The sequence below is a fragment of the Lepidothrix coronata genome, unplaced genomic scaffold (genome assembly GCF_001604755.1).
Source record: "Lepidothrix coronata isolate B3197 unplaced genomic scaffold, Lepidothrix_coronata-1.0 Scaffold237, whole genome shotgun sequence".
NCBI lineage: Eukaryota > Metazoa > Chordata > Aves > Passeriformes > Pipridae > Lepidothrix > Lepidothrix coronata.
This window is the reverse complement of record NW_016690417.1, coordinates 989751-1004991: the sequence shown is the minus strand read 5'-3', so window position 1 is coordinate 1004991 and position 15241 is coordinate 989751. Positions and strand designations below refer to the sequence as shown.

The 15241-nt window shown below is 49.3% G+C and overlaps 1 protein-coding gene across 6 annotated transcripts in view; it reads left to right on the top strand.

Annotated features, from left to right (window-relative positions):
• The window catches only part of ZNF618 (zinc finger protein 618), a 95830-nt gene that overhangs the window by 63119 nt on the left and 17470 nt on the right, over window positions 1-15241 (top strand). For 5 of the 6 annotated variants that reach the window (XM_017834703.1, XM_017834702.1, XM_017834700.1 and 2 more), the window contains 2 exons: window positions 1998-2081; window positions 3147-3203. In XM_017834703.1, the coding sequence (XP_017690192.1) occupies window positions 1998-2081; window positions 3147-3203 (141 nt within the window). The remainder of the gene's footprint in view (window positions 1-1997; window positions 2082-3146; window positions 3204-15241) is intronic. The other variant, XM_017834699.1, reaches the window with a different exon arrangement.

The following is a 15241-nucleotide window of genomic DNA, read 5'->3' as shown; positions in this document are numbered from 1 at the left end:
CAAATGCAGTCTGAGGGCTTCTGGAATTCCTGGTACAAAGGCATTGCGTGTAACACCTACCAGGAAGAATCTCCAGAAGGGGTGCCTTCTGAGTGCTGTGGTTAGAGACATTCCACATGGGCCTGGATAACTCCAGAGATAGGGAGGTACCATTCCCCTGCCAGGGCTTGCATAGACCCTTGGTAGAGTGGCACTGACTTGGTCTGTACAGATCAGTTTGCTTTGCACACAGAAGATTCAGATACAAGGAGAAAGAGAGAGCAGGTGGGAGCTGCCCTCTCCTGTGTGGGAAGGACACAGTAAGATCAGTAAGACCAAGCAGTTTTTTATTGCCAGACTTAGGGAAAAAAAAAAGGCCAGGGAATGAGGGCAAAACCACCATGCAAATTTTTTCCAAGCATTTTTGGAGACCTCCAATTCACTTCCAATTGTGACATAAGCCAGGATTTGAACCTGGGTCTCTTGAGGGGGTGGGTTGACCCAAACCATTTTGTCATGGTCTCTTTTTCCACTGTGCCATCTGATTTTAAGGCCTCTCATTTCTATTATTTTTCTCTCAAGTAGGGTGCATAGATAATGTCTCCATTTCCTTTGCAGTCCTGTTTTGTGTGTTTCTGTTTTAATTCATTTGATTACCAGGTTTTTCTGTTCTCCTGAATTTTAGAAGGAGTTAGGAATGTAGTAGATTGAGAGTTTGAGAACCCTGCTCAGGACTTGGAAGGGTCCACTGGCGATTGGCTGGGCCAAAATCTGTGGTCTGGGACCTTCTTGCAGTTCAGGTTTTTGGTGACCTCACCAGCCCTGCAGCCCGTGTGTATGAGCCACACTGCAGCACTGGGAGCCTGCAGGAGCTGGGGCCTCTGGGGAAGTCCTGGCAGCCGTTGTGACCACTCCATGGTCTGCAGAAATCCAGACTGAAATCATGGTCTGATACGAGTTTTCAACAGTCCCCATCACTCTGAATGAAGCACAGTCTGCAGGCTGAGAGCCCAGCAGAGCCAGGCCGTGTCCACATGTCATTGGGTGACAGGGAAGGGTCAGTCCAGCACAGACCACACACAGTAGTTTGGCCAGTTAACATTTTTTTTTATTTCTAGTTTATTCTTTGAGTCACTACAGTAAATCCATTTGCCCAGATACTGCAAACCCTGTGAAGTGAAGCAAGACCTCACACTGTTTGTAGTGTTGAACTTGTGCTGAGGGACACCAGCTTGAGCAGGATGGGACACTGTGGGCACTGCCAGGGTCAGGAGACACCTCTGCCCACGGGAAGAGGCCTCCCAGCACAGTTCCTGGGAAGCTGCCCTGCGCTGTGGCTGCAGTGTGTGGAGCAGGTGCCCTGCCAGGAGCAGGGCCTGGCACCACACTCAGGGGAGCAGGGCCTGCCTGCTGGGCCCCGGGGAGACTGCAGGAGTCAGGGCACTGTTGGGAAGCACAGAGGGTCAGAGGATGTTCCATAGCTTTTCCAGACATGGTGGGCAGGCTCTGAGACAGCCCTCCAGGCCTCCACTGGAATGTTTCCAGGAGGGTGTTTAGGAAGGGAATGCAGGTGACTGGGAAGCACAGGGAGAGCTGGCATCGTGCCTCTGTAGGTGACACTTTGGTGTTGTGGTGAGGTCCTCATTAGTGTGCAGACCTGGTCACCTGTGCCAGAGGCTTTAAGGGCTGCTCATTGCCTTAAGGAAGAGTAAGATCAGGGTTGGGTTTTTTTGCAGGGGAGGAAACCATGACCTTTCTGGTTCAGTCAGGACTGGTGTTCATGGGCTCCCTAAGAGCCAATCCAGGCCACCTCAGCCAGAAGGCATTCAAGAAAAATACCTACCTGTTATGCCTTCACTGAATCTGTTCCATTTGCCTCCAAAACGAGGTATTTGGCCTTTCTGCTGTATTCAGGGTATGTGATTATGTGGCACAGGAGCATGTCGTCTTGCCTTCTGTCTGCATGGTTCTGCATCCAGTGTTGACCAGTCACCATCCCTGCTTTGTTCTCCACACAGCAGAAAGTGCTTTCAGCAGAAGAGTGGAAGGCAAAGCGCAAAACAACTTTGAAGAAACAAACAGCAATTGCCAGAACTCCAGTGGTAAGTGAGTTCACCCCCTCCTGCTCTTGCTACCACATTCCTCTCCAAGCAGGAATCAGCTGTGCTCAGTGATTGTTGAGGTATTTGGGGCACTTTGGTTAAGCTCACAGGCAGCCAGCCCTCCTGGGGTAGTGCCCTTTTCTCCCTCCTCCCCAGGCTCCTGGCATTCCAAACCTGTAAAAAAGGTGATATGGGAATCCTGCTCCCAAGGACCGGGTACTTTAGCATAGATTTTTCAGCAGGGAGCAAAGACGTGGAGGAAGGATGGATGGAGATGCAGCACTGCTCATGCTGTGTCCGTGTGTCAGTGCAGTCCTGGTGAAACAAAGCCAGCAACAAGCAAGAGAAGCTGAGCTGAGCACTGAGTGATGCTCAGTGCATGTTACAAGGGTGCTGAGTGTGGCAGTTTATTTACATGTCACTGTAACCAGCATCCAGCTGTTTGTGGGTTCACTGCATGGAGGTCACAGCGTACCAGATGTGGGACCAAAATACATCTGCTAGAAGGAATGAAAATTTACTCCACTTCTGGAGTTTCTTTTCATTTTAAGTCCAAGTGGTAGTAACTGAACATAACCACTGGCCTAGACAATTTTGTTTAGGCACACTGTTGACAGAATTTTCTCTACAAGACTTTTATTCTTCCTGTGTATTGCCCTGCCTTCCAGTGGGCCACTGCAATTCTCCTGTGCTCCCTAATTGGAGCATGACAAACCAGATGAAATGTAATTTTGGCATCTTGGTGCAGAGATAAATAAGGTGCTGACAGAAAAGCCCGGTCTCCCTCCAGTCCCCATCCAAGAGTACCAAAATGTGGTGTTTTCACTGCCTTTGGCTGGAATGGAGCTGGTTACAGGTCTGTTGGGGGGGTTGTATCTGCCTCTGAAGCAAATAAGACACTTTCTGGAGCATGCTGAAAAAGAAAGACATGGTGTTGGAAAACGCCCTTGTGGTAGCAGAGTGGATGATGGTGAATGGGGAAAAAAGTTGTTTGTTACTGAAATACTGCGTGTTATGTTTTGGGGAACAATCCTGTACTAATCCAAGCATTCACCACAATTACAGCTGGTCATTCGGGGACAGAAAAACCTAAAGAAAAGAGGTGTAAGCAGAACCCATCAGGTGAGCTCGTCTCTGTGTTTCAGGCCCTTGTACCCATTAGTCCTGTTCCACCTGGGGAGCTGCAGGGGCTGTTGTCAGGCAGCCCAGCCTGGCTGTCAGACACGGCTCAGAGCACTGTCGTTCACTGACTGCCAGAGCCAGCAGCCTGGTTTGCTGCCCTGAACGTGCCCCTGGGCTCTCAGCAGCTCTGCTCCTCGTGTCTTGTCTTCTGTGGGTACTAGGAGTGGTTTGAAGGGTTTCAAAGCCTTGAAGTGCACACCTTAAAATGCCAGTATACCATTTGGGTCCCTGACTCCTCTGGGGCCCTGTGAAAGCAGCAGTCTGAGATTGTACCTTTTTTATTCCTGTAAATTTTACCTTTTTTATTCCTGTGAAGCCCTGTACAGCCTACAGGGCAAGGGCAAAAACATCTTCCTTCCTATCAAACAGCTCATCCCTAGAGCCAAGAAAGCTGCATTGTAAAACCTTCTGGCTGCAAACCTCTTTTTAAATTTGGGAGGAGATGAACGTGTAGCATGGGAGGGGGTCCAGGAACCACTGACAAGAAGCACACACGAGGAGTGGCTGTATTTAGTCCAAAACTTGAGTTCTGTCTGAACTATTAAATACTGACCCACTGTTGCTGTGACACATCTCCCAGACTCTCCCTGGCATCTCCTTGTACCAACTCACATCACACTCATCCTTCTCAATCTGTTTTTATCCAAGCTGCAACATTTAAAGCACAGGAGTAAAAGCTCACAGTAAAAACCCAAACAAAGCCAGAAATTCTTACAAACAGTAGAGTTTCATGGGATTTGCTGGTGTTCTTTCATTGTAAGGAGTGTTTCTGTTTGCACCACATGCAGTGTCACTTTGTTTTAGTGGCTCAGTCTAGGGCCTGGCAGGCTGCAGGGGAGTTACAAGGTGCTCACCTTATCTTTTGTTTGAGCCAGGAAACCTGAGGAACTCGAGTGAGCTGCTCAGGACTGGTTTGAGAGGAGCTGGGCTCTAGTTAGAAGCAGTTCCTTTCTGCATTAAGCAGCTGACACACTCCTCAAAGCCAGGCATGGGGATGCATAAACTTTTTCCCCTTTTCCCTTCCTTTATCCTGCATCCCTTTTTCTTCCCCAGTCCTGTTTTCTCTTTGACTCCATTTTTGTGCTGCTTGCTGTGTGTCCCATTCAGTGCTCTTTTCCAGCTCTCGCTCCAAGCCATTTCTCTTCTTTTATTCCTTCACATTGTCAGGAGTCAGTCCCAGTGGTTTCATTGACAGCAGCCTGGGTGAGCATGACCAGTTACTGAGAGTGTCACTGGTGATCAGAGAGGCCCTGGAAAGCTCTCAGGCATCCGTGTGCTCAGGTGTCCAGGCAGGGCTCTCAGTAACTGCCTTTTGGAAGAGCTGCTGTGTCTTTGCCTCCCCATTTTCCTTCTTTCCATGGCTGTGTTTCAGTGGGGGCACAAACACCACATGGCTCAGTGTCACGTGTGGGACGTGAACTCTGGGGTAATTCTGGCACTACTGGCCTGTCCTCCCTTGAGCCCAATCCAGCAGGGAAGCAGCTGGGGATAATGTGGTGGGGAATGACAGAAGGATGGACACTTCCGACCTCCCACTCCCATCTGCTGCTTGTCACCACACTGCTGCTGCTGTAAGGAACAGTCACCAGGTTTGGGAGGGAAATGTAGGTCCCAGCTGAGCAGCCCAAGCTGTGTGAGTTGGCCTTGTTAAATGCATCATTGCACTCGCTCTCTGTGGATGTGAATTGTGCGTTGCAGGCTCAGGTAAAGAGATGTCAAAGGGAGCAGTAGGAGGTTTTTAGGCCACCCATCTGGGGACATTCTGCTCTTTCCCCGTGTCATCATCCTGACTGCAGGGCCACAGACCCCTTCATGTCTGGCGTGAGGGGGGAAGATGAGCAGAGCAGGAAGGTGAGCATCTAAAACCACCTAAACCAGACTTGGATGCAGTGCTGTTGGGAGTCCTTGGGGAGAATAAGACAACTAGAATGGAAAACGTTGGATTTCAGATGTCTCTCCCCTGTGCACAACCCTAGTCCTTGTCACAGTGAATGCAGGTACCTGATATCCTTGTCTGAGTGCCCTGGCATTCTACTGCCCATAAAACAGCAGTTGTGTTTGCATGGCAAACTCTGCTTTGTGGCTGGTTTGAGTCTCCTCCAGTAGCAGGTTTGTCTCCCAGCAGGGTGGGATGGAGCCATGGAGTGGATGGAGAAGGACTCTTCAGCTGTCGTCCATGATGTGATTGGGGAGTATCATTTGTATTCATGGAAAAGAGTCTCCACAGCCCCTTAAACTTCTTTTTGATGAAGCCTGGAAGTTTCACAGTGCTTTAAAAATAGTATCCTGCTAAAATGTTCTAGTTACTCGCTTGTGCCGCCTCGAGAGCACAGGCAGAAAAGGTCCCAAGTCACGTGAAGCTTCTGTTTACCCTCTGCTGACCTAAGGTCCAGAAAACAGTGCCATGACCTGATCCTGAAACATGGAATTATCCCATTGGGATGTAGAAGTTGTTATTCAGTGAGGTGCCATAAAACTGCTTTCAAGGAAACCCTCCCTGGTGGGGGTCATTTTGCTGAGTCTTGACACATGCTGGGGTTTTCTGGACTAAATTCTCAAGAGGCCAAACAATATTTCAAGGCCAACCTGTGTAATGCTCTTCTGCAAAAGCCAGTGATGATCAGCCTGAGCTTGGGAAGGGAAAACCGTGGAAAGGGGCAAAGCTGAGTGTTGTGTTCCACAGTGAAGATCCCTGCTGGGCCCTGCACTGGTGCACTCTGGAACCACACAGCTCCCAGGCTTTGGGATCTCCCTGTTATCTCATCTTCTGTCTGGCTTCAGGAAACCTCAGGGGCAATGACCATCTCTACCTTTAGTGTTTACAGCCTAATCCATCTTAATCTGTTGTTTTGGACACTATGGATGACTCCATTGTCAAATAAAAGCCAAGAGGGATTAAGAAAATTGTGGGAATTCAAAAGGAAAAATAAAAGCAAAAGGGAGAAAAAAAGCTCTTTAGTTTCGACACCTTAAAATACAGCCATCAAAAGGAAAATCTAATTGGAATTGTCAGGGTTTGTTGAAGTCTAAACTTGCTCGATGTTATGAATGTGAAAGAGAACAGTTAAAATTATGTAGGGAATTGGGAAATATTTTGAACTTTCGAGGTTGATTTAAGCTGTATAAATATGTCTCAATTTAATCTGCTGCATTAGGGAACTATTACTGTCAGAACTTCCAGTGCAACAAATTTTAACATTTACAGTTTTTAAAATGTCAACACTTCTCATTCCTATTTGCACAGGGAAGCTTTGCTTTCCAGTACTGTTTATTCCAGACTGGAGAGAGGGTCAAGGGAAGTATCTTCTTTTTTTTGAATCAGTTTGTGCCAAGCTGAGGTGAGATTGAGACCAAAAAAAAAATTTATTTCCTCCTTTCGATTTAGAGTAGAAATTCTTGGAAAAGCCTGAGAATTGCCAGTTCTCAGGATTTAAAGGACATTGAACTAAATTTTAAACATGCATTCAGTTGGATTTTCAGAAATGACAAACTTGTTGGTCTGTCATTACTCTACAACATATTCCTAATTCCCATCAGTTGCAGCATTGAACTATTTCAAGCAAAAGGATAATTAGAAATGTCTCATTCACCACTTGCCACATAAAACCAGTATGTTTAGCCTGTGTTAGGCAGGATGTGTAGTTCTTTCTTGCTTAGCAGCTGAGCAGAACTAACCTTTAGTTTTATGGGAAGCAGCAAAAAGACAGAGTGTGAATGAGCATTAAACTCATGATTAAATCTCCTGAAGCTCAGTTTGGGGGTGCTGGGAGCAGACCTGAGTCCCCCCCACAGCTCCTGGTGCAGCACCACGAGTTCAAGTCCTGCTCTTGCCCTGCAGTGCCAGGTCCCCCAGTGCCCCTGGGTGCATGGCCAGACTGAGACACTCAGCAGTGGTTCCTGACAAATTCCTATCCAAAAAAGCTGTTTTGCATTGGCAGTGAAGGTGGTCATGGGGCCCATGTGGGAGGAGCTGGCTTAGGAGTGTTACAAACACTGAGATCTTCCTCCTTCCCTGCTGTGGCCATACATCCCCTTCTGCTTGTTCTCTGCACTCCAGTGCTCACACAGCCCATCCGGTGGGATTTCTGCTGGAGGACGTGACTTTTAGGTTAGGATTTTTGGTGGGTAAGTGCAGCTTTGGGGTTTGGCCTTAATAATTCTTGATTCTTGATCACAGTGTGATGTTAGCACAGCCTGTTTCTCTGCCTCTGGGACACACCCAGCTGCCTCACAGGGTTTGTCAGCTGGGCCTGAGCACAAATGCAACTCACATTACAGTGGTTCATCTCCTGGTAAATCTCCTTCTCATCTAGTAGCTGGTTTGTGGCTTCCATGGAGTTGGGAGGTCCAAAGACCAAGTTTGAGGAGTAAGGAAATGGGAGGGAGTTGTTCTGTGAGCTCCTACAGTTGTGCAGGGAAGGGAATGCTGATGACAAGGGAAGGGGGAACACAATCGCACAAATACATAGAGCTGAATTTTCAAAGCAGCCTGAAAGGGCTGTGCCCAGAAGAAGGGTCACCATCTGAGTGAGAATGAGAGTAACCCAGGGAGAGGCTTCAGTCGAGAAAGTGTCGCTTTGCTCAGTTGCATAAGTGTGTCCACTGGGCATTTGTATGGAATGAGGTTCCCAGGAATGAACTGTTTATTTTTGGTGCCACATTCATTTAAGCTGTTCCAGACTTGTCATGTTGAGCAGGCAGCTTGTAGACAGGAAGAAAGATATGTGGGTTAAAATAACCACTCAGCAACCAGTCTCTGCGGGTGATATCCTGCCAATTGCTCAAGAGCCCTGGACGCCAGGAAAGACATGAGGCAATGCATATGAAAGCACTGAGGCAATGAGCAGTCAGCAGAACTGGGACAGCCAGGCATAGCAGCTGGATTGCAGTCTGCAAGTACAGATCCTGGGCTGGGCTGGGGCTGGGCAGGACGTGGCCAAAAGAGTCGCTGAGAGAACAAAGTATGGGCAGAAAAATGTGAACTATCAATTTTGCCTGGAGAATCTATGGAGTGAAAGATTAGGAAATCCCCAGTGCAAGGTGATTTATCATTAGTCATTCAAACTTTGTGACTGTTCCCTGGATAGGTGGCTTTAGTGGAAGTGACTGTGCTGTGGCAGGGACATGACTGTGCATGGAATAAAAAATGTTCCATAATAAATTTAAAGACCAGAAAAATCCCAGCAGAGTTTCCTCACACACAATAGCATTGTATCAAGTGCCTGAACTCCTTTTTCAGACTGACAGTGGTTTTCCTGTGTGTAGGAAGCCAAGCATAACAAGGAGACTGCGTTAGCACTTCTGACTGGAGAGCAGCCAGAGATGATGTTCAGAATTCCTTGTGGTGTTTTAAGTGGTGAATGCCAGTGCTGTGGGCTGTGTGCCTGCTCCAGATCAGGTTCACTTCTGGGGGGACAGTAAAGTGCTGTGGTTTGCCCCTCAAATGCTTTTGTGCAGCTGGGCTGCTGAAAGAGCCCTTTAGTGCCTGGGGCCAGGGGACAGTGCAGAGAATCCATGTGGTCACTGGGTGAGGACAGCACTTCCCAGAGCAGACACCAAGAGCACAAACAGCGAGAATGGTGCCTAGAAGAGCCTGCCCTGTGCCCTGTGCTCAGCAGGACCAGATTAGGAACTTGTTTCAGTGAAGATCTTGTCCAGGTACAGACCTCCCCAGCTGCAGTGGCACTCGGTGCAGTACACTGTGTGAAGTGATCAGCAGTGTTCCATATCCAGGTGGTACCTTCCATGCATCCCCTTCCACAGCACTGTCTACTCATGTCTTTACCAAGCATCATCGATGCCTTCATCTTCATTCCTCACTGGCTGGCCCTGCCAGCTGGAGCCCTGTTCAGCAGCTCATGTCCTCAGCACAAGGGGTTATGTAGCATGAAGGCTCACTGTGTTTGACCCGTGCAGTTAATGAGGCCAGTTCTCCTTCCAAGCAAACGAGGCCGAGTCTGTCAGAGAGCCCTGAGAGCTCATGGATGTGTCAGTTCACAGCTTCAGACCTGGGAACATCCTGTAAATGCTCTGAAGCAATGACTGAATAATGTTAAATACAGTAATGATCCCTTCCTTTCTGCAGGGGTCTGACACTAAAGGACCTCACTTGAGAACTGTAGGAAACTGGTCTGAGGTGCTGAGAACCACTGGTCCTGTTCCAGGGCACTGTGGAATGGATGTAAACAGCCCCTGATTGCCCAAGGGCTCATTAAGCATCCAGGTTTCCATTCCTTTCAGTCACACCTTACAGAGAGGCAGCTTGCAAGGTGTGCATGGAAATGTGCATTCTCAGCCTGAAGTAACTGCACTGCTTAGGAACTCTCTGCTTTGGCATCCAGAGGGGCTGAAACACCCTGGTATTCCTCGCAAGCTTCAGTTTGAGGAAGCCACACAGTGAATCTGGGAATTTGCACCTGGAGCGCCAAAGCAAGCATTTGTAAAGGGTTTCTTGCCCCCTTGGCTTTTACTCTGTGGGCTTCCCCACATGACTGTTTCCATTACTGTAGCATAGTGTGTATGTTAAAATCTCTGGATGTTTGAAAGTGGGAAGGAAAGATGCAGAATCCTGGCCATGAAAAACTCAGCAAGACAGGGAGAGAAAATTCCCAACTGGACATGTCGGATTTTGTGATAAATGGAGCCACCCATCCTGCCCCAGTTAACTCTGGAAGTGCAGAGTGTGGATAAGGATCAGGGAGCAGATAGAGCTGTGCAGCTTGCAGTGAGGTCTCTGCCAGTCTCAATATTTAAATCTCTTTCTTTTTTGCAAAAACCACAAGTCCCCTGATTTCAAATATTTTCTCGCTTTTACAAAGTAAGTGTGATGGGTGTCTGTGGGGCACAAAGGCAGGACTGCCCTCCCCACAGCCCTGCTGCCCTGCCCTCTTGGCATTTTTCATCAAGAAATGGATTTTTTATTATGAGTCCAGGTGTCAAAGAACAAAATGTTCCGTGGGTCTGGTTTGAGTTTAAATGCAGCAGAAATCCTTCAGGGTGTTTCTGTGCTGTATGGGGCTGTTAGACCACTTCTTTACAGCCATCAGGGTTTTTTGTGAAATATGCCAATAATACATGTTCTGAGAACAAGATTTGAAAGTGAGCCCATATTTAAGTTATATATACACACAGAAAAACTAGTCATCATGGCTCAGCTCAATAAACACCTGTGCAGAGCCAATTCCCTTTGGCCTGGGAGCACGGATGAGGAACAGGAACCCAGTGGGGATCAGGCAGGAGGGGAAGGAGAGCAGATCTGGCATGGGCAGGCATAGGTGGTCTCTGCTGGAGATTCTGTGTTCTCCCTGTGTTCTTGATGTTTTCAGCAGGTGGAGCTTCTTCCTTTGCCTTCCATTGTGTTTAGTTCCTGCTTGATTTGTGTCGGGATTTTAGGGGTGATACCGTTTGCACCAACCTGGTAATCCAGGCCAGTCCTGAGTGCTGCACCCTGAGCATGGTCACAGTGAGAGAGGATGTGTGTTCTTCTTCCACTCACAACCTGAGAGAGAATGGAGAGCTTTATTCAGAACAGGAGAGTTCATGTGGGAAGAGAAATCCAGTTAGTGCCAACACGTTTGATGAGGGTGGTGCATTCGGGACTCCCCTTTTTAGAGCTTCAGAGCACCCTGTTACCCAACACCTCTTACTGAGCTGGCTGGAAGTGACAGAAGTTCTACTTTCAAGGAACTTCCACTGATTTTTGGGTGTGATGGCATTTTTAGGAGCCTGCTGCTGGTTCTACTGTCTTGTTTCATGGGTTTGTGTTGAAGGGCTGGGAAGATGCAGTTACAGTGTTGGCAGAGCTAAAGCCTGTGCAAACCTTGGGTGGGAATGCTGAGAATTTTCTCTCACAGTCCTTCTGCATTTGTTTTTCATCAAGTTGTGGACAGAAGTGTTGAAATGTGGGTCTTTTCTGTTGAGGAAGGAGCTGCCTGGGGCTCTCCCTAAGCTGCTGCTGGGTGTCACTGGGTGTCACTCCAAGCACCTCAGGGCACTTTGTCTTCAAACTTTCTGTTAAAGCTCTCAACTTGTGTTCTCTCCTGGCCTCAGACCAGGCTCTGCTATTTTCCCTGGCTTAGATGTGGCAATGAGAGTTAACATGGGAATTAGAGTGATTTATTTAACCTAAGCACAAGTGCTAGTTTCCCTCTGCCTTGGCTCACACAGCTGCTGCCTTGCTCTGGGGCCTTGCTCGCTGCATGTACGTAAAGCACTAATAAAAGTGTCTAATAACAGCCCTGGGGAAAGAGGTTTTAAATTGTGCAACCAAATGTGAGCATCAGTTCTGTGTGGCTCAGGAGACTGAAGAGGTTTCAGCAGCTGCTGGTGCTTTAGATTTCTGTGGAAGTGTTTTCAGAGAGGACCTGAGCAGCCAGTAAGGGTGACATGGTGGCACGTCTTGTCAGAGCAGAGAGGGACCTGCCTTGCAGAGGAGGCGGTTTTTTGGGAAGGATGCTTTGGGGGAGAAGCTTTGTGCTCAACAGCCAACACCCAGCCAAATGCCACTTTTGGGGGAGGAATCTCTGTGGTGCTTGACAGGAGACCGGATGCCATTGCTTGGGGCTGCTGCAACGCTGGAGTTCAGGCAGATTACCAGGGGCTGTTCCAGGTGCCCTGGGATGGGGGGTTGCAGTTCCAAGGGCTTGCTCACAGCAGATTTTCTTTGCTGTCCACTGCACAATCCTTCTGCATTGTGGGAAAAGTCAGGAATAAGAGTCAGACTTCTCTGAAATCAGCTGCCTGTAGCTGCCATGTCCTTTCTGCTCAGACAGGGCATGTTCAGAGTGATTTCCTCCTCTCAGATTTTCAAATATTTTGCCACAGAAGCAGACAACATGTTTGGACAATGCTCTCAGGCACATGAAGGGACTGTTGGGGTGTCCTGTGCAGGGCCAGGAGTTGGACTGGATGGTCCTTGTGGGTCCCTTCCAGCTCAGGATTTTCTGTGATTCTGTGGTTCTATAGGAGTTGTTCAGTCAGGGCCCAGGCTCAGCACGGTGCAGTCCTCAAGTTCCTGGAGAGAGGAGCAGTGCTTGAGAGACAACCAGGCAGGGAAGGAACATGGAGCACAGGGACAGCACAGGAACAGAGAGCACAAGGACAGGGGACACAGTGACAGCACAGCTCAAGAAAAACCTGCTGGGTCTGTGCCATGGGCTGGGTCAACGGACAGGCAGCGAGGAAGGAGGGATTGAAGGAGGAAGAAGGGAGTGGAGGAGGAAGGAGATGGAAGAAGATGGTGAGTGGAGATAGTGGGGGAGCAGCAGAGGTGCTGTGCTATACTCAGTGTTGTACCCTATGCCGCATGGAAGGCCTGGCCTTGCAACATTTGCCATTTCGTACAGATTTTGCTGCCAAATTTAGCTGCAGGGTTTGCAGAAGGCTTCTGAACATGCAGCAACAACACAGAGCCAGAGGGACAGCAGGGCCAATGGGGCACCCTCAGGGGGGCCAGATGTTCATGATTTCTCTTCCTTTTTGGACATTTTGGGCTGTGAGGAGTGCTCTGGAGGCGGCTCCATGAGCTCTCTGCCTGTCACCTCTCACCCAGCAGTGGTTGCTTGGGGTGAGCTGTGGAAACCAGGAGAGGAAGGGAAAGCTTCTCCTGCAGGCTGGTGAATCTCTCCCTTGAGATCCAAGTGTGAAGGAAGGTTGTGTGAGTGCAGCAGCCCTGCTGGGAATGGTGGGGTTTGGGGATGCTGTAGCCACTGTCCTGCACCAGCCCAGGAGGGCTCAGGGGACTGTGGTGGGAACTGGAGTCCCAACCTGCAGCACGAGCCAGCCAAGGACAGAGCAGGAGCCCAGCTGGCACCAGCAGCTGTTCAGCATCTGCAGACAGAGGAAGCTTGGAGAAAGCAGAGCTCCCTCCTCCCCAGCCCGAGGGAACAGGGCTGGAAGGGTCACAGCACCTGGCACTGCTCAGAGGCCCGTGGGCCCAAGGGAGAGCTGAGAGCCTGGCTGAGCACGTGGAGGTAAAAAGGGCTGGGTTTTCTCATCAAAAGGATATACTGCTGCTCCTGCCACAGCTCCCACCCCCTCAGATGTGGAACAGCAAGAGGAATTGGTTACTGAGGCACAGAGGGGCTTGGGAAGGTGAGGGAGATGGTTTCAGCAATGTGAGACAGGCTGGCTGGGCAGTCCTGCTGCAGGCTGGAAGGCTCTTGAGCCGTGTCATGAGCTGCCTCTGCTTTGCTCATCCATAAGGCCTGCCTTGGCCACCCAAAACTGCTGGGGCTGAGGGGAGCACAGGTGTTCTGGGGGTCTGTGTGGGCACCACAGAGGGGCCTCAGCTTTCCTTGTACCTCTACCAGAAAAGCTGAGAAGAACAGGAGAGGTTTCTGGTTGAAGCACTTGTGGGAAGACCTGTGAGCACCTTGCTGAGCTCAGCCCACCTGGAGGAGAACAGATCCCTCTGGATGTGGAAACCTCAGCCTGGGCAAGAGAGAGGGAAGCTGAAATTCTTCTGGGGAAGGGAGGGTCCTGCAATGCTGCGGGGGGGGACGACTGTGCTCCTGAAAGGAGAACAGGCACAAGTGTGGCTCACAGGGTATGCAGAGTAGTTCTGACAACTTTTCTAGTTTACCTTTAAGTTGCAAGAGAACTCAGAGGGAAGGGGTTTTACTCACTGTGTTACCAGCCCAGGTGAACAGTTTTTTTTCAGTGGTGACTTTTCCCTGGTTTTGGATACCAGTTGCCTCTTCCTTGTCTCCACCTTCCAGATCCCTCTTCCTCTTCTAGACTGACACATTCCACCGTACTTCCAAGCAGCCTGACTGCTCCCAGCTCTGTGCTGTGGAGCCTGAGGGGCTGAGAAGCTGAAATCTCAGAAGTATGAGGGTTGAGGAAGCTCTGGAAAGTAAAGTGAGTTCATTCATTCATTCCCACAGGGATTCTGCACATCCTCCCAAGTGTCCCTTCCTTCGTTCCCGGGAAAGACTTTGGAATTGTCGGGTGAATTTAAATTTTATCCTTAGTTTTAACTTAACTCATTTTCATTTATGGCAAACTGTAGACTTGTGTGACTCTTTGTCTCAGAAGTATTTAGAAAATGTTTTGGCATTTTCAGAATGTGAAATCAGTTTTTTTAAGTAGATGGTAATTTTGTTTCCAAACTTGGACATTTCTAGAGTAGAACAGAAGGGGCAGCTTTTGAAAATGGGATGAAAATCAACACAATTTTTCTGAAAAGAGTCAGAAATGAGAGGCCTGTCAGAGTTATGAGTGCACTGAGCACACAGGGAGGAGCTTGAGATGAAGAACTGTGGAGATCTTGGTGGTCATGACATGATGGATAGAGATGGGAGAACCCAGGAAAGACTGGTCTGGGGTGCAGGGGAGTCAGTCAAGGGGAGAGATGGAAAGACAGCACAGGTTTGTGGTGATAAAATAGCTGAGAATACAACAGGAGGAAGGTAAAGCAGCTCAGTGAGACAATCAGCTGAGAAGGAAACGTGAGTGAAAGAAGAGGGTAAAATGAATGTGGGAAATGTGCAGGTTGGAGAGTCCTGGCTGGGTGAGGCACCCTGTGACTGAGCTGAGGAGGAGCTCTTCTGGTGGCTACTGGAAACCTGCTCCCAGGTGAGCTGTGGAGTTTGTGTGGGAGCAGAGAGGGGCCTTGAGAGTGCAGCAGTGAGGAGTGGGCTCCTTCATCACAGCTTTGTGTGGCCCAGGTCACTACGGGCAGCGATGGCAGCAGGGAATGCACATCCCTGCTGGTGTTCAGGGGGCACACAGAGAGCTGGCAGTGTCCAGGGAAATGTGGGGTGACATGTCCAGCTGTCAGCATTCCTGAAGCACCTCAGAGGTACAGCAGGGTCTGTTCTCCCCGCTCGGTGTAGGGACAGGGGCTCCAGCAGGGCAGTGGAGCAGAGAGGGGGGTCACTGAACTGCCCTGGCTGCAGCACCACAGCCCTTCTGACCTGTCAGCAGCAGGCAGCAGGCCCTTGGAAGTGTGACTGCTTTCATTACATTAATGAAAT